The sequence below is a fragment of the Scyliorhinus torazame genome, chromosome 6, assembly GCF_047496885.1.
Source record: "Scyliorhinus torazame isolate Kashiwa2021f chromosome 6, sScyTor2.1, whole genome shotgun sequence".
NCBI classification, from domain to species: domain Eukaryota; kingdom Metazoa; phylum Chordata; class Chondrichthyes; order Carcharhiniformes; family Scyliorhinidae; genus Scyliorhinus; species Scyliorhinus torazame.
The window spans coordinates 268,702,368-268,726,125 of NC_092712.1; the positions used below are offsets into that span (position 1 = coordinate 268,702,368).

Sequence of the window (23,758 nt, forward strand, 5' to 3'; positions counted from 1 at the left end):
TAGCCCCCAGCTTGGCTTGACCCGGGCTTTCACCACCTTAGATATTGTTCCCGCCACTCCCCTCCAGAACCCCTCCAGTGCCGGGCATGACCAAAACATATGGACATGGTTCGCCGGACTTCCTGAGCACATCCCACATCTGTCCTCTAGCCCAAAGAACCTACTCAGCCTCGCCCCCGTCATGTGCGCTCTGTGAACCACCTTAAATTGTATCAGGCTAAGCCTGGCACACGAGGAAGAGGAATAAACCCTACCTAGGGCATCAGCCCATAGCCCCTCCTCCCATTTACCCTTCAGCTCCTCTACCAACGCCTCCCCCTCTTCTTTCATCTCCTGGTATATTGCAGACACCTTGCCCTCTCCAACCCATACGCCCGAGATCACCCTGTCTTGAATTTCCTGTGCCGGGAGCAACAGGAATTCCCTCACCTGCTGCCTCACAAAAGCCCTCACCTGCATGTATCTGAAAGCATTTCCCGGGGGTAGCCCAAACTTCTCCTCTAGTGCCCCTAGGCTCGCAAACGCCCCATCAATGAACAGGTCCCCCATTCTTCTAATCCCCGCCCGATGCCAGCTCGGAAACCCCCCGTCCATCCTCCCCGGGACAAACCGATGGTTACCCCTGATCGGGGACCACACCGTGGCTCCCATTGCACCCCTGTGCCGTCTCCACTGGCCCCAGATCTTTAGCATTGCCGCCACCACCGGACTCATGGTGTACCTTGTCGGCGAGAGCGGCAGCGGTGCCGTCACCAGCGCCCCCAGGCTCGTTCCTTTGCAGGACGCCATCTCCATCCTCTTCCATGCCGCCCCCTCTCCCTCCATCACCCACTTACAGATCATCGCCACATTTGCTGCCCAGTAGTAGCTCCCCAGATTCAGCAGCGCCAACCCTCCTCAGTCCCTACTGCGCTCCAAAAACCCTCTCTTACCCTCGGGGTCTTATTCGCCCACACAAACCCCATAATACTCCTGCCTACCCTCTTAAAAAAGGCCTTGGTGATCGCGATGGGAAGGCACTGAAACACAAAGAAAAACCTCGGGAGGACCACCATTTTGACCGACTGCACTCTACCCGCTAGCGAGAGCGGTAACATGTCCCATCTTTTGAAGTCCTCCTCCATCTGCTCCACCAGTCGAGACAGTTTATGTAGGGCCCCCCCAACTCCTAGCTATTTGGATCCCCAGGTACCGAAAGTTCCTTTCCGCCCTCCTCAGCGGTAGATCGTCTATCCCCCTTTCTTGGTCTCCTGCCTGTACTACAAAGAGCTCACTGTTCCCTATATTAAGCTTATAGCCCGAGAAATCCCCAAACTCCCTTAGAGTCTGCATGACCTCCACCATCCCCTCCACTGGATCCGCCACATACAGCAACAGGTCATCTGCATAAAGCGACACTCTATGCTCCTCTCCCCCCTCGGACCACCCCCCTCCATTTCCTAGACTCCCTTAGTGGCATGGCCAAGGGTTCAATTGCTAATGCAAACAACAGGGGGCACAGGAGGCACCCCTGCCTCGTCCCACGGTACTGACGAAAATACTCCGACCTCCGCCGATTCGTAACCACACTCGCCACCGGGGCTCTGTAAAGGAGCTTAACCCAACTAATAAACCCTCCCCCGAACCCAAATCTACGCAGCACTTCCCACAGGTACTCCCACTCTACTCGGTCAAAGGCCTTCTCCGCGTCCATAGCTGCCACTATTTCCGCCTCTCCCTCCACCGATGGCATCATTATCACGTTTAGGAGCCGCTGCACATTGGTGTTTAGCTGCCTGCCCTTTACAAATCCCGTCTGGTCCTCGTGAATCACCCCCGGGACACAGTCCTCGATCCTTGTAGCCAGCACTTTTGCCAGCAACTTAGCATCCACGTTGAGGAGCGAGATCGGCCTGCACGACCCACATTGCAGTGGACCCTTGTCCCGCTTCAGGATCAAAGAGATTGTCGCCTCTGACATTGTCAGGGGCAGGGTCCCTCCCTCCCCTCATTAAAAGTCCTCACTAGCAGCGGGGCCAACAGGTCTACGTACTTCCTGTAGAACTCAACCAGGAACCCGTCCGGTACCGGGGACTTCCCTGCCTGCATACTCCCCAAACCTTTGCTCAGCTCCTCCATCCGAATTGGTGCCCCCAAACCAGCCACCTCCTGCTCCTCCACCCTCGGGAACCTCAGTTGGTCTAGGAATCGTCTCATCCCCTCTTCCCCCGCTGGGGGCTGGGATCTGTACAGCTCCTCATAGAAGGCCTTGAATGCCTCATTTACTTTCGTCGCACTCCGCACCGTAGCTCCCCTTCCATCCTTGACTCCACCTATTTCCCTCGCTGCCATCCTCTTACGGAGCTGGTGTGCCAGCATCCGACTCGCCTTCTCCTCATACTCGTACGTCGCCCCCTGCGCTTTCCTCCACTGTGCCTCTGCCTTCCCTGTGGTCAACAGGTCAAACTCAGTCTGGAGACGTCGCCTTTCCCCAAGTAATCCGTCCTCAGGGGCCTCTGCGAATCTCCTGTCCACTCTTAAAATCTCCCCCACTAACCTCTCCCTTTTCATGCCCTCCATCTTCTCCCTAGGAGTCCTGATGGAGATTAGCTCTCCCCTGATCACCGCCTTCAGCGCCTGCCATACCACCCCCACCCACACCTCCCCGTTGTCGTTGGCCTCCAAGTACCTTTCAATACACCCCCTCACCCTCCCACACACCGCGTCATCAGCCAGCAGTCCCACATCCAACCGCCACAACGGGCGTTGGTCCCTCTCCTCTCCCAACTCCAGTTCCACCCAGTGCGGGGCGTGATCTGAAATGGCTATGGCCGAATACTCAGTTTCCTCCACTTTCGGGATCAGCCCAGAACAAAAAAATCTATCCGGGAGTAGGCTTTGTGCATGTGGGAGAAAAAAGAAAATTCCCTGGCCTGCGGCCTGGCAAACCTCCACGGGTCCACTCCCCCCATCTGATCCATAAACCCCCTAAGCACATTGGCCGCCGCCGGCCTCTTTCCGGTCCTAGATCTGGAGCGATCCAGTGCAGGGTCCAACACCGTATTAAAATCCCCACCCATTATCAAGCTTCCTACCTCCAGGTCCAGAATGCGCCCCAACATGCGCTTCATGAATCCGGCATCATCCCAGTTCGAGGCGTATACATTTACCAATACCACCCACGTCCCCTGCAACTTACCGCTCACCATCACATATCGACCTCCGTTGTCCACTACTATATTCTTGGCCTCAAACGACATCCGCTTCCCCACCAATATTGCCACCCCTGTTCTTCGCGTCCAGCCCCGAATGGAATACCTGTCCTACCCATCCCTTTCTTAACCTGACCTGATCCGCCACCTTCAAATGTGTCTCCTGGAGCATGACCACGTCTGCCTTCAGTCTCTTTAAGTGCGCGAACACTCTGGCCCTCTTTACCGGCCCATTCAGGCCCCTCACATTCCATGTTATCAGCCGGATTGGAGGGGCTCTCACTCACACCCCCCCCGCCCCTAGCCATCTCCTTTTTCTGGGCCAGTCCCGTGTCCACGCCTCCCTCACCCTCCAGTCCCCCAAACGGGGGACCCCCGCCCCGACCATCGCTTCTGTGTCCCATTCCCCTTCAGCCAGTGCAGCAGCAACCCTTCCCCCCACCCAGCTAGACCAGTGTCTAGCTTTTTTGCTCCCCCCATAACACTCCCGTAAGTCAGCTGACACCTGCTGACCCCGGCTCTTCCCCCCCCCCCCCCCCCCCCCCCCCCTCCGGTGTGGGAATCTCCCAATCGCGTTCCTCCATTCCCCCACCCGCCTTTCTTCCCTAGAGCGGGAAAAAACCCGCGCTTTCCTAAGCCTACCCCATCCCCTCTGGCGCAGCTCGTCACGGCCTTGTCTCTTTTTCCCCCATCCCCAAGCCTCCTCTCCCTCCAGCACCCACCTTCTCGTACGGTCTTCTCACCCGGTCCCTTTCCCCATCCCCATCTCTCCCCCAGCCCGTGCAAAATTTCCTGCGCGTGATTAACACCCTATGTACAACAAACATCCCCCCCACTCTCACAAACCCTCAGTTTGAGTCCAAATTTTCAGTTTGAATAAAGGTCCAAGCCTCTTCAGGCGTTTCAAAATAGTGGTGTTGATCCTTGTATGTGACCCACAATCGCGCTGGCTGCAGCATTCCGAATCTCACTCCTTTCCGGTGCAGCACCGCCTTGGCCCGGTTGAAACCCGCTTTCCTCTTTGCGACCTCCGTGCTCCAGTCCGGGTATATTCGGATCTCCGCATTCTCCCAGCTGCTGCTCCGCTCTTTCTTGGCCCATTTCAAGACCCTCTCTCTGTCCGTGAAACGGTGAAACCTCACCACAATAGCCCTTGGCGGCTCGTTAGCCTTGGGTCTCTTCGCCAGCACCCGGTGTGCCCCATCCAGCTCCAAAGGCCTCGAAGGGGCATCCACGCCCATCATCGACTCGAGCATCGTGCTCGCATATGCCCCGGAGTCGACCCCCTCCACTCCTTCAGGGAGACCCAGGATCCGAAGAGACTTTCTCCTCGACCTGTTCTCCAGGTCTTCGAATCTTCCCGCCCACCTCTTGTGCAGCGCCTCCTCCACCCTCACCGCCAGGCCCAAGATCTCATCCTCGGTCTCATTGACTTTTTTCTGCACCTCCTGGATCTTTACCTTGTGGGCCTTGAGTCATCCCTAGTCCTTCCATCGCCGACAGCATAGGCGCCAGCATCTCCTTCTGCAGCTCCTCGAAACAGCGCTTGATGAACTCTTGCAGCTCCAGCCCGCATTCCACTTTATCCCCGGCCGCCGCCATTTTGTTTTTCTTCCCTCGCTTCTCCCGCTGCTCCAATGCCGCTTTTTTGGCCATTTCGCTTCTGGTCCTCTTCATAAACGGTGAAGGGGGACCTCACTCTTCCCTTCCCACACGGAACGTCTTCAAAAAATTCCCGTTGGGGCTCCTCTAGAGAGCCCGAAAGTCCGTGATCGCGGGAGCTGCCGAATCGTGCGACTTAGCTCCGCATCGCCACATCGCCGCAACCGGAAGTCCGGATTCTATGATTCTGACACCCACCCATGACCTACCAGCTGGTTACGACTCACACTTGGAAAAACATTTTTAAATAGTCTAAAAGCCCACGGTTTCTTTCCTTCAGAACCAAGCTTGTTTTCTAGTATAATACAAAGAACCACTGCCTCAAGTTTGAAACAAAACATACAGAAACCATAAATAATTCACCTTTTTGCAGATTTGTTTCATTGTGACTTCTTCCAAATTCGCATCAACCAACAATTTCATGACAGTCCCCTTCAATTCATCATCTGTAGGTGGTTTTTTAAGTTTTTTGATCAGTGGTTCATCATCCGAACTATCTTCCGATTCACTTTCTGGGAAACAATGACAAGATGCAGTACAGTGTTTCAGACTGAACAGAACTCTGAGTGCAATCATACTCCTCATTTCAGACTTTTCTTGTTAAACCGTTCAAAATCCTACATCAAGGTCAGGGTGAGGCGGGGTGGGGGTTTGAAAAAGGTACACACAAGGGTCAACAGTATAGAAGTTCATAGCCGATTAATTTGCAAGCCAGTTTCTCCTTCTAAAGTGTAGACTCAGCCAATCCTTGAATTGGTAACAAAAATGCAATCCATCATGGGTGCAAATGAAGTTAAAATAATCGTGCATACCAAAATTAGCTACAGGCATGGATTCGCAATATGCAACATTTGCGAGGATGGGCGCAGAGAGGGAGTCTCAATTATAATTTCATGTTATCTTTTCAGTATACCTTGCCTGCCTCAATTCTAATATTCACAAGCTTAGAAGCACAAACTATTTATCCTGCCCATTAACGGAGTTGCAGTTCGGTAATTTGGACATTCTGAATTATCCGTGTGTACCCAAACAGGTGCCGGAATGTGGTGACTAGGGGATTTTCACAGTAACTTCATTGCAGTGTTAATGTAAGCCTGCTTGTGACAAGGAAGATTATTATTATTATTATTATTTTTTTTTTAAATGAGATTTGCAACACCAGTGTGTAGGTAATCACTGAAAAACAAAAATCCGGTCAATTCGATAATGACCACCTTGTTTCAAAACACATTGCGGCCAAGATCTGTGTTCTTTTCCAGCAGGAGAAAGATCACTGACAGCAAGTTGGTCATTTTAATATCAAGAATGCACAGAGTTGGCATTTAATTTCAACAAGTAATTCCACTGGAAAGTGCAAGACATCCGAAAAATGTTGCTGACCAACTGATAATGAGAACGATTTTCCCATGGAATTAGCATTGACATGTAGCACTGTAACAGTTCACATAAATTTGATTACTTCAAGTTTTAATTCTGTTTCCCTCCAAAGTAGCCCTCACATGCTTCATTTTCAGTAGAGTAACTTGGAATTATAGAAAATCTTTTTGTTTTATAAATTTAGTGTACCCAATCATTTTTTTTCCAATTGAGTGGCAATTTAGTGTGGCCAATCCTCCACATCTTTGGGTTGTGGGGGTGAGTCCCATGCAGACATAGAGAATGTGTAAGAATTATAGAAAATCTTTAATGTAATAAAACATCCCAAAGCACTTCACAGGAGCATTATAAAACAGAAGTATGACACCAAGACACAGAAGAGATATTAGATTAGGTAACTGAAAGCATGAGGTATATTTTAAGGAGAACAAAGGGGTGAAGAGGTGTAGAGGTGAATTTCCAGAGCTTCGGGCCTAGGCAACTGAAGATGTGGCCACTAATGATAAAGCAATTAAAATCAGGGATGTTCAAGTGGCCAGAATTGAATGAGCACAGGTACACAAGAACTTTGGGGCTGGAGAGTATAGATATAGGGAAGGCCATGCAAGAATTTGAAAACAAGGATGAACATTTTAAAACTAAAATGTTGCTTGACCAGTAACAGTACAGATCAGCAAGCACAGGGGTGAAAGATGAAGAGAACTTGGAGAGTTTGGGCATGGACAGCCACAGAGCCTAAAATATCAGAGACCAGCCAGGGGTGTTGGAATAATCAAGTCTAGAGTGAACAAAGACATGAATGAGGGTTTCAGCAGATGTGCAAAGGCAGAGACGAGGTCAGGTGATATTACAGAGGAAAAATAGGCGGTCTAAATGTGTGGTTGGAAGTTCATCTCAAAATCAAATTTGACACTAGGGTTGCAAACCGATTAGTTCAGTCTCAGACAGCTTTCCAGGAGGAGTAGAGTCAGTAACTAGGGAACAGACTTTGCAATGGGAACCAAAAATAATGGCTCTGGTCTTCCCAATATTTTTACTTAAGGGGAAATTTCTGTTCATCCAGTACTGGATGTCGGAGCAGCAGTAAGATAATCTAAAAAAGTGAAGTAGTCAAGTGAGATGGGTAGGTGTCATTAGTGTACATGTAAAAACGAACATGCTGCTTTCAGGTATATCACTAAAGGGCAGCATACAGGTGAGAAATAGGAGGTCATGGTTGGTGACAAGAGATAAGGATGAGGGGAGACCATTGCAAGTGAGACTCTGGCTATGTTTAGGTGGCTAAGAATGGAAAGAGGAAAGTACAGTCCCACCTATCTGAATGGCATGCTCAATTGTCAAAGACTGCAGCCAAGTCAAGAAGGACAAGGGAGGATAGTTTATTTTATCTCAGTAACATAAGGTGTCATTTGACTTTGATATAAGCTGTTTTAGTACTGTGACAGGGTCGGAAAGCGGATTGGAGGGATTTGAACATGGAGTTGAGAAAGATGGTCATGGATTTGGGAGAGAACAGCACATTCATGGACTTCTGAAACAAGGGGGGGGGGGGGGTAAGAGATGGGGATGATACTTTGCAAGGATGGTGGGGGTCAAGGGTTGGTTTGTTGAGGACAGAGGTGATGACAGCTGATTTAAAGGACGAACGCCACCTGAAAAGACAGAACAGCTAATGTAATCAGCTAACAGTGGGGGTCAGGAAGAGAAGTTCGGGTGTGAGCAATTTATTAGGAACAGTGTGGAGGAAGCAGGAGCTGGGCCTCATGGAAAAGATAAGCTCAGAGAAGGCCAGGAGGGGTGATAGGATTGAAAGCAAAATATGAACGTTCAGGGCTAGGGTAGAGGATAGCTAGAGGAACTTCTGCTCTGTGAGCTAACAAAAGGAAAGTACAGTACGAAGTCTTACAACACCAGGTTAAAGTCCAACAGGTTTGTTTCGATGTCACTAGCTTTCGGAGCGCAGCTCCTTCCTCACCTGAGGACTTTAACCTGGTGTTGTAAGACTTCGTACTGTGCTCACCCCAGTCCAACGCCGGCATCTCCACATCAAAAGGAAAGTAACAATGGTAGATCAGATGGAGTGATAAAGAAGTCCACAAAGTCCTTGCATTTATTAAATGAATGAGGATATGCCAGGGAAAAGGATTTACAATGACAGCTTGCAGTAGAAAAAATAAGCCTGGAGTTATCGTTGCATTCCAAAATGATATTGGAATAGTCAGCAGTTTTAATAGACAAAAGTAGGACCCAATAATGTTTTACAGAGTTTAGCCAGGTCTGGCATTCAAAAGCTATGTCCACCGTATTATTTTAAGTCTTTGACCCTTGGACTTGAGAGCGTAGATAGGGGCATCTTAGGATGACAGAAGCTAATGATTTCACTAGGGACTAGGATAAAGGTGGAGGCAAGGGTGCAGTGATATAAATCTGCACCTGAAGAAATGAACAGGGGGCCAAAGTCAGACCAAACGGGGTTTTGAGAGTGCAATTGTAACGAAATTAGGATCCCCATTTGCCCTTGAAATGGTGGTGGTGAGCCACCTTCTTGAACCACTGGAGTAGGCAAACCCATACCGCTGTTAAGAAGTGAGTTCCAGGTTTTTGACGCAATAGTGAAGAAAGAAAAATACAGCTCAAAGTCAGGAGGTGTGCAATTTGGGAGGGGAACTTGCAGGGGATCCTATCTGCTGCCCTTGTCCTTCTAGGTGGTGTAGCCATCTGGGATGGCCACATCCCGATTACAAAATGGATACTTTGCAAAGATTGCAGGGAAAATGGACAATGCTGAGAAAACAAGCAGGTTCAGAGCTGGTCTGTATATTGGAGCTGCAGCTCCCAGACAAGACCAAAACTGTAGGCCCATTAGCATAATAATGGCCCATCTCCGGGAACAAAAGAGTAACATTCGAGTAACCCATACTAAGGCAGACACCCCGCCGCCAGAGGAGACAGAAACAAAGCAGGCCAACGGCCACCTAGGACACGCCCAGCCATCAGGGCACCCACCCCTTTATTAGATGAAATCAATAGGAATGATCAAGAAACGGCCCAATTGATTGGGCCCGCCCAAAAGGGCACAAAGCCCCTTCGGGTATAAGAAGGCCCCAAGAGAGAATCGCTCTCTTGGACTTGGCTCTCACAGCGGAGAGACCCGTCCACCAGCTGCACCAGAAGCAAGTAAGTCCAAGGTCAACGCTCGCTACCAGACGGATGACCTTAACTGTTCCCCTTCACCACTGCGACCCCAGCAGCCTCAGATCCGAACAACGGCCATTGTTCCTCTGACTGAGTGGACACCCGAAGCTAAGTATAGGCTTTAGCAGTAGTGATAGTTTAGCCTGTAGTATTTGTGCATGAGTAGATATTAGTGTGTGTAAATAAATAGTATTGACTTTGAACTAACTACCTGGTGTACCGAGTCTTTGATCAGTCTTCGGTTTTGAACCTTGTGGTGGTATCGAAAGATACCTGCCGACTCTAGAGCAAACGTAATTAGAATTAAGGAAGGCGACCATATTGACCGCCATATTCAGAGCCAACCAGAGAGCAACAGTGGTAGACTCTTTAAAAGCACACATTGCTGCCACTGTGCACTCACAGTAAAGGAAGCAAATGTTTGAAATAGTAGATGGGTGCAAATCAGGTAGATTTATCTTGGATGCTATTTACCCTTTGACTGTTATTAAAGCTGCATTCATCAAGCCAAGTGTAGAGTATTCAATTACATTCCTAACTTGTGCCCCGTAGATGGTGGACACACCTTGGGGATTCAGGAGACAAGTTACTCCCTGCAGAATTCTCAGCTTCTGACCTGCTCTTCTAGGCACAATATTTATATGGCTGATCCAGTTAAGTTGAATGCCAAGGAAGATGGTTAGATTCTCTTGTGGGAGATGGTCTTTGCCTTCACTTGGTTGGCACAAATATTATTTGCCACTTATCAGCCCAAGCCTGAATGTTGTAGCATATGGACATGGACTGCTTCAGTACCAGGAGTCTCAGAAGTTACTGAGCACAGTGCAATCATCAGCAAACATCCCTGCTTCTCATCTCACCATATGGATGGCTGGAAGGCCACTGCTGATGGTTGGGCTGAGGACACTTCCCTGAGGAACACCTGCAGCAATGTCGGAGAGGATTGGCCTTCAAAAACTACAACCATCTTCCTTCGTGTGAGGTATGACTTCAAATTTTGCTCGGGTTCCTTGATGCCACACCAGTCAAATGCTGCCTTGATTCAAGGGCAGTCACTATCACCTCACAGGAGTTGTGTTAGAGTGTGGAAGTGGCATGCGAGTGGAAATTGATACTAGGAAGTGATCAGAGATGGCTTTATTTGTGATTGATTGATTTGATAGATAGATAGATAGGGGAGTGATTCAGAGTACTATAGCACTGAGATAACACGGAGAAATTCTTTCTTAAATCAAAGGAGAAGAGAAGACTAATCGCCTGGTTGCAACAATCACAATCGTTAAATGCTATAAAAAGGGAGAGAGACCCGGGATATTTACTTGCTGTAGCCTGCTTTGACACATGCTTGTAATAAAATAAGTTATAAAAAAAAGGGAGAGACAAGATTAAAACTTACAAGAGCACTCATTTCCCATCAGTGGGTTGATCGATGTGTGACACAAAAGATTATTATTGTTGTTAAGATAACCCAAGTGACAAATTCGTAAATGAGGATGGCTTATGTCATCATATAGGTCTAACTTCCGGCTACAGACAGGGAACCTTACTGGAATATTGCATTCACACTGCCAATGGTGTGCACTCGTCACTGGTACGCACTAGAAAATTTACACCACAATCAGTTTCTACCAATTCAAGTGGGTGTTAATTTTAACAGATAATGATGAGATAAGTGAAATTTTGTTTTCTCAATGCAATTTATTCTCTATTTATGAAATTGTTACTGGAAATATCATTGCTTAGTGAGATATACACAAAATGACATGCTAGTTCTCCACCAAAAGTCCATGAAAATGCTTTATAGTATCTTTCTCCTATACAAATTCTTACAATAATATATTTTTCCCTGCAGATCATTTTAGTCTGCATGTAAAATGATATTAAAAAGATTTACTTACTCTTGGCTAGCCTCCCAATCGAAGTCACCTTTTTAGCGCCACTGCCCAAGTCTAGGGAACAAAATTACATTAAACGGGAACTGGGTGGTGCAGTAAATTAGAATACTGTCCTTTTCTTTACCAGATTTGGATTAAAATTACAGCCCAACGTAAAGGAGAGAAAAATTTCTCTCCATCAGCTGCAAGCATACCGAGTAGTTTCAATTCAGCAATGCTCATCACCAAATCAGCAACTGCATTTACGACTCAAGGATAAAACATGAGAAGATTGAGAAATTCACTGATGCAATAGAAGGCATTCCCGAGGTCATGGGGAGGAGTGGGGTCACATGCAAATGTTATCCTATAGCTAACCTAGAACAAATCCAATGTTAAAATTGAATGCATGGTATGGGAAAATGTTCTGCTGTGCGGAATGAACATCTTTCATTTACTGAGAACTAAACACACCTTTCTATAAACAAAAAAATGTCTGCTACAGTGAGTTTAGTGTGTGTATTTAGACCTTCGGTTTTAGCGAAAATGAGAGATTGTGTTCTCTCTCCTCATATAGCAATGTCTATCATATATATTTTTGGAACCCCCCCCCCCCCCCCCCCCCGCCCATCTTCATTCACCTGAGGAAGGAGCAGTGCTCCAAAAGCTAGTGATTCGAAACAAACCTGGACTTTGGTTTTGTTAGACTTCTTACTGTGCTCATGCAGCAAGGGGGGGGGTAGGAGAAGCAAGAAAGGAATGACAGAGGGGTGGGCAGCGGGAAAAAGCAGGGAGGTTGATATCAGGCACTGGAGATTGTTGCCTTCGTTTCAGAAACTGCATGTTAATGTCTCTGTAACCTGGCTTTAGTCGGAGGACATGTCTTAAATAACGAAGGAGATTATTTTTTCCAGAGAGCCACCATATTTTCTTTTTGATCAAAATCCCAAATAAGTCATTTGGTCAATAACTTGCCATTTGTTAACCTCACTATTAGATCATTCTTTTGTACTTACCCTTTTTGGCAGGAGCTGCAGTTTTCTTTGCAGTGCTGCTGTCTGCTTTTTTCACATTTGTTGCTTTAGTAATTTGTGTCTTTTTGCCTTTGGGCACAGCTTTTGACGTGGATTTTTCTTTCTTCGACACTTTCTTGGGTGGCTGAAAGAAAAATTGAACGGTTTCTCAATGTTTACTTAAATAGTTGATGTCTGGGGCTTATTGTTTGGCTGTGCGTTTCGTACTTTAAAGCTACTACACAATGTTTTTTCAATAAAACTGTATGGAATGGTGGATATTTTTACTTCAGTCAAAACAGACTTTTTAATGAATTAATACAAGATTTAATAAGAGCTTTGACCAATTTAAAAGGAATTTTAACTGCCATTACCTGGAAATATTTCACCAGTTAAAAATGTAAGTCGTAGGAATACTATCCTGACATGACCAGCATGCAGTCCAAGCTGATTGCGCGGACTGCAATACATCCCAGCCAGTCTGCATTTATTTCCTAGACTGAATTATGAACTAAGCCCACCTGTTCGTTGCTAATTAGTGGCATGAAAGAGAAAACTGGCAAGATCAGATGATCACAGGTGGATCCGAATGAAGAAAGTTTCAGTTTGTTCCCAATCATTTCATCCAACAATTTCTAGGAATTTGGGGTTTTGCCACCACTACCCTGTTTGAAGATCTATTCAATGTCACTCGCTACCAAACCAAAACACATTGTGAAGTTGATCACTATACTGAAAGGACAACGTTTCAACATCACTCAAACCGTTCTTTTGCAGTTTGTATCAGTGACCTCTTGTCAGGATATATCAAGCAACTAACTCTGGATTTACGTTTTTTATACTGTTTACAATGATATTCATCTGTGGTATACAGCATAATAACAGAATTGTTACAGTGCAGGAGGCAGCCATTTGTCCCATCGTGTCTGCACCTCCGAATGAGCATTTCACTTAGTGGAATTCTCCTGCCTTCTCCCCGTAACACTGTACGTTGCTATTTGAAAAGTAGCACTCTGATTTCCATGTCACGATTGAACCGGCTTCCACCACTCTCAGGCAGCACATTCCCGACCTTAACCACTCACTTCCTTTTCCCCTTGTACCGCTTTTGCCAAATTGCCCTCTCATTCTTGATCTTTTAACAGGTTTCGCACCATCTATCCTGTCCAAATCCATCTTGATTTTGAATACGTTGATCAGACCTCCTCTCAGCTTTCTCTTCTCCAAGGAAAACAGACCCAATTTCTTCAATTTATCTTCATAACTGAAGCTCCTCATCCATGGAACCATTCTCATGAATCTTTCCTTCACTCTGTCCAATGCCTTCAAATCCTTCCTAAAGTGTGGGGTCTAGAACTGGACACAATACTCCAACTGAGGCCAGACTAGTGACAAGTTCACCATAAACCTCCTTACTCTTGTAATCTGTGCCCCTACGAATAGCAAAGATATCTGGTTAGACTGGAGTACTAAAGAAAGTGAATACTAATTTCAAGTGGACAGAACTGACTGGTAGCAACAATGTTCTCATGAACATAGTGGCTAGAAAAAGAGACTAGTTTTCAGTGTGGCCATTTTAGTAGTGCACAAGAACAAAGAAACTGGAGGAAGATTTAATGAGTTTGTGCTGCTTTTCTTTTTAAAAGCAAGATCTTGTAAAAGGTTTAGAAAAGGATATTGTGGGACTTCCGATGACAGGTGTGTGCTGAGTAGTCACAAACCAGGGGACTCTCCTCTAGAACACTGCAAAACAGGCGCTTTTGGCCGTATTTAGCCCATAAGTTCAGCCTCACTCATCTCCTAAACTATAAAGACAAAGAAGAATTATACCAGGAAGCAGTAGCTCCAGAGGCCGCTGGGATGCCAAAAATGGTGGAAAAGAGCAAGATCAGCGAACGAGTGAGTCGGCGGTCCCACAAGGCGAGGGGTCCCCGGCCATCCCCAAGAGAGAGAGACCGGCAAGCCGGATGGTGACAACACCCCAACCCCCAAACTAAGGAACTGACCATGATGAAAGATGAGATCAAGGTGGCAGTCAGGATGACAGTGGCAGAGGCACTGGCCACTATACAAACAGTGCTCGACAGAATGGGAAAGAAGTTGGAGGCTCAGGGAAGAACAATTCAAGAGCTCAAAAAGGTATCAACCGACCAGAGCGACTGGATCATCGCCCTGGAGGCCAAGTTAAAAAGGTTGGTGGTGACCCAAGGGAGCTTAAAGTGGAAGGTTGAGGCAGCACGGTAGCATAGTGGTTAGCACAATTGCTTCACAGCTCCAGGCTCCCAGGTTCGATTCCCAGCTTGTGTCACTGTCTGTGCGGAGTCTGCACGTTCTTCCCGGGCTGCGTGGGTTTCCTCCGGGTGCTCCAGTTTCCTCCCACAGTCCAAAGTGTACAAAAGATGGGTGGAGTTACTGGGTTACAGGAATAGGGTGGAGGTGTGGGCTTGGGTAGGGTGCTGTTTCCAAGGGCTGGTGCAGACTCGATGGGCTGAATGGCCTCCTTCTGCACTGTAAATTCTATGAAATCAATGACCAAGAGAGCCAAACCAAGCAACAGAATATGCGAATAGTGGGCCTGTCAGAAGGGATAGAGGACAGAGACCCAACTGACTATGGGGCCCAGGTGCTGGGCAACATGGTTGGAAGGGACACCTTCCCCAAGCCACCAGAGATCGACAGGGCACACAGGTCTTTCCGACCAAAGCACAAGGTCAGAGAGCAGCAGAGGGTGATAATCGTCAACCTGCACAGATACCAGGACCATGAGAGGATCCTGCACTGGGCTCGGCAGACGAAAGCAAGCAGTTGGGAAGGACACAGAATAAGGGCATATCAAGACACTGGGGCGGACCTGGCGAAGCGCAGGGCCGGGTTTAACCACTCAAAGTCAGCCCTGTACAAGAACAGTGTAAAATTTGAGATGTTATTCCCAGCCAGGCTCTGGGCGGCATACCAGAACAAGAAACATTATCTCACCACTCCGGCCGAGGTGGACAAAAGGCAAACAAGGCAGCGGTGAGGAAGAAGCAAAGAGAAAAAGTGATGAACATGGAGAATTTTGCATGGGACTTCACTGCCTTGCTATGAGTAGGAGGACTAGCTCATAGGAAGGAAGGGGAGAAGGCAGCAGAATGCAGGAGAGGGTGAAGAAGAGATAGCGAGGACAGCAACGGAATGGGCACAGGAGGGGGTTAGAGCAACCCTGGGGAGGGTGCCACCACACTAGTGGGAAAAGCTAGCGCTAAGAAGTATGACAGAGGGGGGGGACAGCCGATCTTCCAGCGGGGAGAGAGGGCCTGGCTGTCCAGGTAGCCCACGACTGGACACGGATCCACAAATGAAATCTGACCAGTCTGGCGGAGGAAGTTAATAAAGACCGACATAGATGGGACGCACTCCCGCCTTCCTTGGCAGGGAGGGTGTAGACGATCAAGATGCCCAGGTTCCTCTTCCTGTTTGAATAACACTGCGAAGGAAAAGAAACACGGGAAGCTTGGCGCTCCCAAACTTGCAATATTACCACTGGACAGCCATGGCCGTGTGTGAGGGATGGGTGAAGGAATCAAACAGAGACTGGGTGAAGATGGAGGAGTCCTCCTGTACAAGAACACCCTCCGGGCCCTCGCCATGACAGCGCTCCCATCCCCGGCGGCAAAACACTCAACCAGCCCAGTGGTAGTAGCAACACAGAACCTGGAACCAGATGAGGCAGCACTTTGGTCTAACCGAAGTATCCATCATGGCCCCCATCTGGAGCAATCACTGGTTTCCACCAGTCATGCTAGACACCACCGTTAAAAGGTTGAGACAGGACGGGACCGGGGGGGGGGGGGGGGGGGGCACTGATTGTTAGGGACTTTTACTTGGAATAAACTGGCGACCCTAGAAGAGCTGACGTAGACTAGAACTACCAAATGAACAGGAACTCTGACATCTGCAAATCAAAAGCCTTCACCGCAAGGAGATGACAATGCACCCAAGGCCTCATGAGACACAAGGAGTTACTGGACATGGACAGTCTGGGAAAGGGCACCTGCGAGGACATATACGGACGACTTTTAGAAACGACACGCTTCCCACTGAACGAAATGGGGGAAAATGGAAGAGCTAGGTTCTGGACGGCCTTCTTCGAACAAGGTTGTGGTGGTGACGGTGAGCCGTGCCTGAAATGAAAATCGCTTATTGTCACAAGTAGGCTTCAAATGAAGTTACCGTGAAAAGCCCCTAGTCGCCACATTCCGGCGCCTGTTCGGGAAGGCTGTTACGGGAATTGAACCGTGCTACTGGCCTGCTTTCAAAGCCAGCGATTTAGCCCTGTGCTAAACAGCCCCATCAGAGTGGCAGTCTTCGGGGTAACGGACCAGCCAGAACTTCATATGAGGAAGAGGGCTGACTTTGCTTCCCTAATCGCCCATCGGGAAATCCTGCTCGGCTGGTGATCAGCAGCACCACCCACAGCAGAAGACCTATCGGAATATCTCCAGTACGCCATCAGAGGGTCTGAAGGCGGGAGGGGAGGAATGAGACAAACCGGAGGACACACCAAGGGGAGGGGAGGCCACAGAGAGACAAACATGGAGAAGAGAGCCTATCACAAGGACACACAAAAAAGAACCCCCCAAAAGGCAAGCAGACATTAGGAAGCGAAGAGCTACTTTAATAAAGATATTTTGAAAAACGGAAATTGACAAAACTAAAGTAGTAAAGTATGTAAATGGTGAGTAGTTCAAATATCAGGGAGATAAATCAAAAGTGATAGAAGGAACATTCACAAAGAATAATAGAATTAAGAGGTTGGACGGGCTTAACCAGAGACGCACAATGGATTTGAGTAACACTTATTATACTGTTCAAGTGAGAGGGGTATGGTTAAAAGAAAGTCAAATTATACCACTCTTTTTTGTCTAGTTTTCATTACCAGCCCATCAGGGTCTAGTTAATGGATATTGTTTGATATCGAGGAATTAAGTAGTCAAGATATAACTGACACCAACCTCTACCTCTTCCTCCACATCACTTTCATCTGAAGACTTTCCCTTTGCTTTCTTTTCATCTTCACTGCTGGATTCATCGGTGAGAATTTCTTCCACGGTTGCTGCCTTGGATTTCTTCCTGGACCCAGAGCTGTGCTCTTTCTTGCCACCCTTTTGACGTTTCTTTTTAGGCTTTGGTAGTGACTGTGAAATATATATTTATAAAGAAATTTAACAAAGCACCACATTAAGGTTACCTTGACAAACTGTATCTGAATTAACTGTAATAGTGAACATTACAAATATCAGAGCACACATACCATCTAACTATTGACAAATGCTGCATAACACTATATATAAATAATGAAACGTTTTGGGGCTGGTAGTTTCATTTTTAGGGACTATATAGATAAAAAACAGAAGGGGGCCAAGGTGGCAACTGTTGAATACATCAAAAGAATACTTTTTCCAAATGTAAAATAATTGCCTTCTATTAGACTGCCCGAATGAGCTGGTTGATGGAAGATTTTACAATTGATTATGGAAATGAGCGCTAGCAGAAGTTTGACACATAGCCTGACCATTGCCATTCAGCATACTTTGGGTGCAATCGAGAAATTGTGGCCAAAATGGGAAGTCTAACCAAAGAGATTGAATATAAACAAAAGATTCCCAATCAGTCGAAACAATTTTCTGTGGTATACACTGGGAAAGGAATATGGATTTAGAAATGTGCTCTCTGATCTTAATACAAAATGAAACAGGCAAACAAGATCTTGGTTAACATTTCATCTGAAGGGATATTAAGCATCAACTAGGAAGGGCACTTATATCTGAAAAAAAATTGGTTGCTCTCAAACAACTAGTCATCAGGATATCTGGTAATGTTGCAGCTATTGAGGCATATGGGTTTTGTAATCAGCCAATGATAGCATATGAGGTGGTATACCTTCTCCACAAGTGTAAAAGTTACATTTTTGAGACCAATTTTTTAATTAGAGACACTGAACATTTTTTAAGAATTGAAATGCATACTTGGTTCAAGCTCCAAAAAGGCCATTACAATGGGCTTCAGGAAAAAACAACACGAAAGCATTCAAATTATTTAACATTCATTTTATAAAATTACAGAAAATCCCTAATTGACATTGACTCACTTTATTATTAATATATCCATTTAAACATCACCAGTTTCACTTTAATATTGCTTGCCACAGACCTCTTCCATAGCTTGCCTGCTCACATGATCTTTTCCAGAGTGCTTACACCCCTGCCCTCAGTTTCGTTCTAAACTCAAACTCGAGTCCTGGACTCCACTTAATGGCAGAAGTTGATTGGTGCAAGTAGTCCTGACTCTTCTTTCTATTCTTGTGATAAAATGATTAAATTCCACCATTTTGGCATCGTTACCAAATGAACCTCTGCCACTTGATGGACACTGGTCAATCTAAAAATAGTATAGGTGAACGTACTTTAAATATTGTATTTATATTATATTTGGTGATGCATTTATTTTGCAATTTATTTCAGCTAGGAGTGTACAGTATTTTATATGGTACAGTATTTCAACCTGTATAATTTTTTTTCCTGGGCGAGAAATAGCACCAGTAACTTGAATGTTTATTGCTTTCCAGCATCTAATTGTTCCACATCATTTGGATACTATCCTCAGGAGGTTTATTTATTCACATGTCCAAGGGTTGAACAACACTGAGAATATCTGCTACATCGTTGTTAGTTAACCTCATAATCACAGACTACATAATGGACAAGGTGGGATTTTAAAAAATAAATAAATTTAGAGTACCCAATTAATTTTTTCCAATTAAGGGGCAATTTAGTGTGGCCAATCCACCGAGCCTGCACATCTTTGGCTGGTGGGAGCGAAACCCACGCAAACATTCTTTCTCAAACGCATGAGAGATGTGTTACTTGTTGGCCTAGTCAATTGGCTGGGAGATTGCAGCTACAATTCAGAAGGAAAATCTAAACGCTCCCGTACCTTTAAATTCATTTTCTAAAATAATTTTAGAGCACCCAATTCATTTTTTCCAATTAAGGGGCAATTTAGCGTGGCCAATACACCTACCCTGCACATCTTTGGGTTGTGAGGGTGAAATCCACGCAGACATGGGAGAATGTGCAAACTCCACACGGACAGTGACCCAGAGCCAGGATTGAACCTGGGACCTCTGTGCTGAGGCGGCAGTGCTAAGCACTGCGCCACCGTGTTGCCCTATGTACCTTTAAATTCATGAACAGTGGTAATCACTGGTAAGTCATTAATAATTTTGACAGTTTAATTTCCAAAAAGTTGATTTTTACATGGTGTATGAAAAGTTTTCTTTTGAGCAAATGTCATGGAGTTGACTCTTATACAAGTATGTACAATAAATAGCATCAGATTTCAAAATCTCTACCTTGCCAGATGCTTTAGGTTTCATCAGGAAGTTCAAAATTTTTGATACTATTTCATCTTTAGTGCCTTTTCTCTCCAAGTCCAGAACAGTACAAATCACCTTTAATACTGAAATTGGATTCCTAAGTACAGTGGACAAAATGAAAACAAGCCATCTGTAGCAAACATAAACACCGCAGTACGTGTGTTGACTCTAGGGAAAAGCATGATAAAAGCTTCAGCACGAAACAATAAAATGCATTTAAGGCCATTTCTATAGGATCTTACCCAACTAGTCTAACAGTGAAATTGATATTCGGGGCTGGTTTAGCACAGGGCTAAAGAGCTGACTTTTAAAGCAGACCCAGGCAGACCAGCAGCGCGGTTCAATTCCCGTACCAGCCTCCCCGAACAGGCGCCGGAATGTGGCGACTAGAGGCTTTTCACAGTAACTTCATTTGAAGCCTACTTGTGACAATAAGCGATTTTCATTTTCATTTCATTTTTCGTTTCATATTCTCATCCCATGGGAATTCATGTGAAAAAGCATCAGATTTCTATGGCAGGCTTATTACACCTGGTTTATTTTTGTACTGATCCTAAATCAAGCATTTGAAAAAAATATTGTTCTTGGGATATGCTAACAGGGCATTAATTATTGGTTATTCCTAATTGCCAAGAGCATTAACAATCACCTATGTAGTGTAGGATTGGAGTCACCTCCTTCCTATAATGCAGTGACCAGAATTGTGCACAGTACTCCATCTGTGGCCTCACCAAAGTTCTATACAACTCTAACATGACCTCCCTGCTTTAAGTAATCTATACCTCGATTGATAAAGACAAGTGTCCCATATGCCTTTTTCACCATTCTATTAACCTGCCCTTCAGAGATCTATGGACAAACACGTCTAGGTCACTCTGTTCCTCGGAACTTCCCGGTGTCATGCATGAATATTTCCTGGTCACATTACTTCTTCCAAAGTGCATCATCTCACACTTTTCAGGGTTAAATTCCATCAGCCACTTTTTTGCACATCTGACCATCCCGTTTATATCTTCCTGTAACCCAAGACACTCAACCTAACTGTTAACCACCCAACCAATATTTCGGTCATCCGCAAACTTACTGATCCTACTCCTAACCACCCCCACCCCCCTCCCCTCCACAGTCATTTATCTAAATGACAAACAATAGGGCACCCAGAACAGATCCTATGATACACCACTGGCGTCTAGTAACTAAAGCAGCTGTCTGTCATCACCCTCGGTCTCCTACAGCTAAACCAATTTTGAATCCACCTTATCAAGTTACCCTGCATCCCATGAGCATTTGCCTTTTTTTTTTAAAGTCTCCCATGTGGGACCTTGTCAAAGGCTTTGCTGAAATCCATATAAACTACATCAACTGCACTACCCTCATCTACACACCTGGTTACATGCTCAAAAAATTCAATCAAAGCTTTAGGCATGACCTCGCTCTGAAAAAGCCATGCTGACTATTCCTGATCAAACCTTGCCTCTCAAGTGGAGATAAGATTCTCTCCTTCCTAATTTTCTCAATAGTTTCCCTAACACTGACGTGAGACTCACTGATCTGTAGTTCCCTGGCTTATCTCTACAGCTTTTCTTAAGTAGTGGGACCATTTTAGTTGTTCTCCAGCCCTCGGACCCCCCCCCCCAGGCCTAAGGTAAACTAAAAATTTGGGTCAGAGCCCTGGGATACAGAGCATCCTGGGACACAATCCACCCAGACCTGGAGATTTGTCCACTTTTAAGCCTACAACACCTTGTCACTCCCTATGGCAATTTGTTCAAGAACCTCACAGTCTTTCTCTCAGAGTTCTATATCTACCTCCTCATTCTCTTGGGTGAAGTCAGATATGAAGTATTTGTTCAACACCCTACCAATGTCCTCTGGCCCCACCCACAGATTCCTCTCTTGGGCCCTAATGGATCCTACTCTTTCCCTGGCTATCCTCTTCCCATTGATATACTTTTAGAATATTTTGGGACTGTCCCTATTTTTACCAGTCAGCTTTCTCATATTCCCTCTTTGCTCTCCCAATTACATTTTTAAACGCCATCCTGCACTTTCGGAACTCCACTAATGCCTCTGTTGATTTACTCCCATAGTACTTGCTAAAAGCCTCTCAGATTTGAGGTTCTTCTCCGAACTGTCTTCCAAGTTCGAATTGCCCAGTGGGGCAGCACGGTAGCATAATAGTTAGCACTATGGCTTCACAAAGCCAGGGTCCCAGGTTCGATTCCTGCTTGGGTCACTGTCTGTGTGGAGTCTGCACGTTCTCCCAGTGTCTGCGTGGGTTTCCTCCCACAGTCCAAAGATGTGCAGGTTAGGTGGATTGGCCATGCTAAATTGCCCTTAGGTTAGATGGGGTTGCAGGGTTACGGGGATAGGGTGGCGGTGTGGGCTTAACTAGGGCGCTCTTTCCAAGAGCCGGTGCAGACTCGATGGGCCGAATGGCCTTCTTCAGCACTGTAAATTCTATGTCTTTCTTGTTTCTGAGAAGCAAACTGGACATAGTGCACACCCTCTGTCTGGTTAGAGCACTGCACTGCCTTCAGCAAGACTTTGAGCTCTGACTTAAGGTTTGTCGTTTGGGCTTATATAGTTAGGATCATTTCCTTCATTGATTGCTATGCCACAGTGATTGGAGATGTTGGGGATCAAACCTCATGAACATATTCATTTCATTTGTTGTTTTTAAAAAAAAGAAAATAATTTAGAGTACCCAATTCATTTTTTCCAATTAAGGGGCAATTTAGCATGGCCAATCCACCTACCCTGCACATCTTTGGGTTGTGGGGGTAAAACCCACGCAAACACGGGGAGAATGTGCAAACTCCACACGGACAGTGACCCAGAGCTGGGATCGAACCCAAGACCTCAGCGCCGTGAGGCAGCAGGGCTAACCCACTGCGCCATCGTGCTGCCCTCATTTGTTGTTTTTGAGGCATATTCTCAAACTATTTTATCAATGCTATGCTGAATAGAAGGGAATCCTGATCAGACCCAGTCCTGTAAACCTTACTTCAACTGCGAACAGCTTCAAACACCCATTATTGATAATTACCAGTTAATGCCTTAAATATCTCAATTCACGATCTCTATTTTAGTAGAAATTACACAAAAATAAGTGGAACAGCAAGTTGCAATGAGGAAATAAGAACCTTACAAATGGATCGAGATAGGTTAGGAGAGTGGGCCAAAATGTGGCAGATGGAGTTTAACGTGGATAAGTAGAAGGTCATGCATTTTGGTCAAAAAAATGGAAAGGCAACTTATCTAAATGGGGAGAGACTTCGGTGTGCTCCAATGCAGAGGGATCTGGGTGTCCTTGTGCACGAGTCCCAGGAAAGCAAATGGAATGTTGGCATTTATAGCAAAAGGAAATGAGTATTAAGGGGAAAGTAGGAGCATGGATAGAGGATTGGTTAATTAATAGAAAGCAAAGAGTGGGGATTAATGGGTGTTTCTCTGGTTGGCAATCAGTAGCTAGTGGTGTCCCTCAGGGATCAGTGTTGGGCCCACAACTGTTCACAATTTACATAGATGATTTGGAGTTGGGGACCAAGGGCAATGTGTCCAAGTTTGCAGACGACACTAAGATAAGTGGTAAAGCAAAAAGTGCAGAGGATACTGGAAGTCTGCAGAGGGATTTGGACAGGCTAAGTGAATGGGCTAGGGTCTGGCAGATGGAATACAATGTTGACAAATGTGAGGTTATCCATTTTGGTAAGAATAACGGCAAAAGGGATTATTATTTAAATGATAAAATATTAAAACATGCTGCTGTGCAGAGAGACCTGGGTGTGCTCGTGCATGAGTTGCAGAAAGTTGGTTTTCAGGTGCAACAGGTGATTAAGAAGGCAAATGGAATTTTGTCCTTCATTGCTAGAGGGATGGAGTTTAAGACTAGGGAGGTTATGCTGCAATTGTATAAGGTGTTAGTGAGGCCACACCTGGAGTATTGTGTTCAGTTTTGGTCTCCTTACTTGAGAAAGGATGTACTGGCACTGGAGGGTGTGCAGAGGAGATTCACTAGATTAATCC

The 23,758-nt window shown here is 46.0% G+C and overlaps 1 protein-coding gene across 1 annotated transcript in view; it reads right to left on the reverse strand.

Annotated features, from left to right (window-relative positions):
* Positions 1 to 23,758, reverse strand: part of LOC140425424 (protein DEK-like) — a 73,953-nt gene that overhangs the window by 10,140 nt on the left and 40,055 nt on the right. Inside the window, exons 6-10 of the mRNA XM_072509694.1 lie at positions 19,706 to 19,826; positions 17,307 to 17,489; positions 12,316 to 12,457; positions 11,324 to 11,374; positions 5,217 to 5,365 (exon numbers count right to left, since the gene is read on the reverse strand). Of these exons, the coding sequence (XP_072365795.1) occupies positions 5,217 to 5,365; positions 11,324 to 11,374; positions 12,316 to 12,457; positions 17,307 to 17,489; positions 19,706 to 19,826 (646 nt within the window). The remainder of the gene's footprint in view (positions 1 to 5,216; positions 5,366 to 11,323; positions 11,375 to 12,315; positions 12,458 to 17,306; positions 17,490 to 19,705; positions 19,827 to 23,758) is intronic.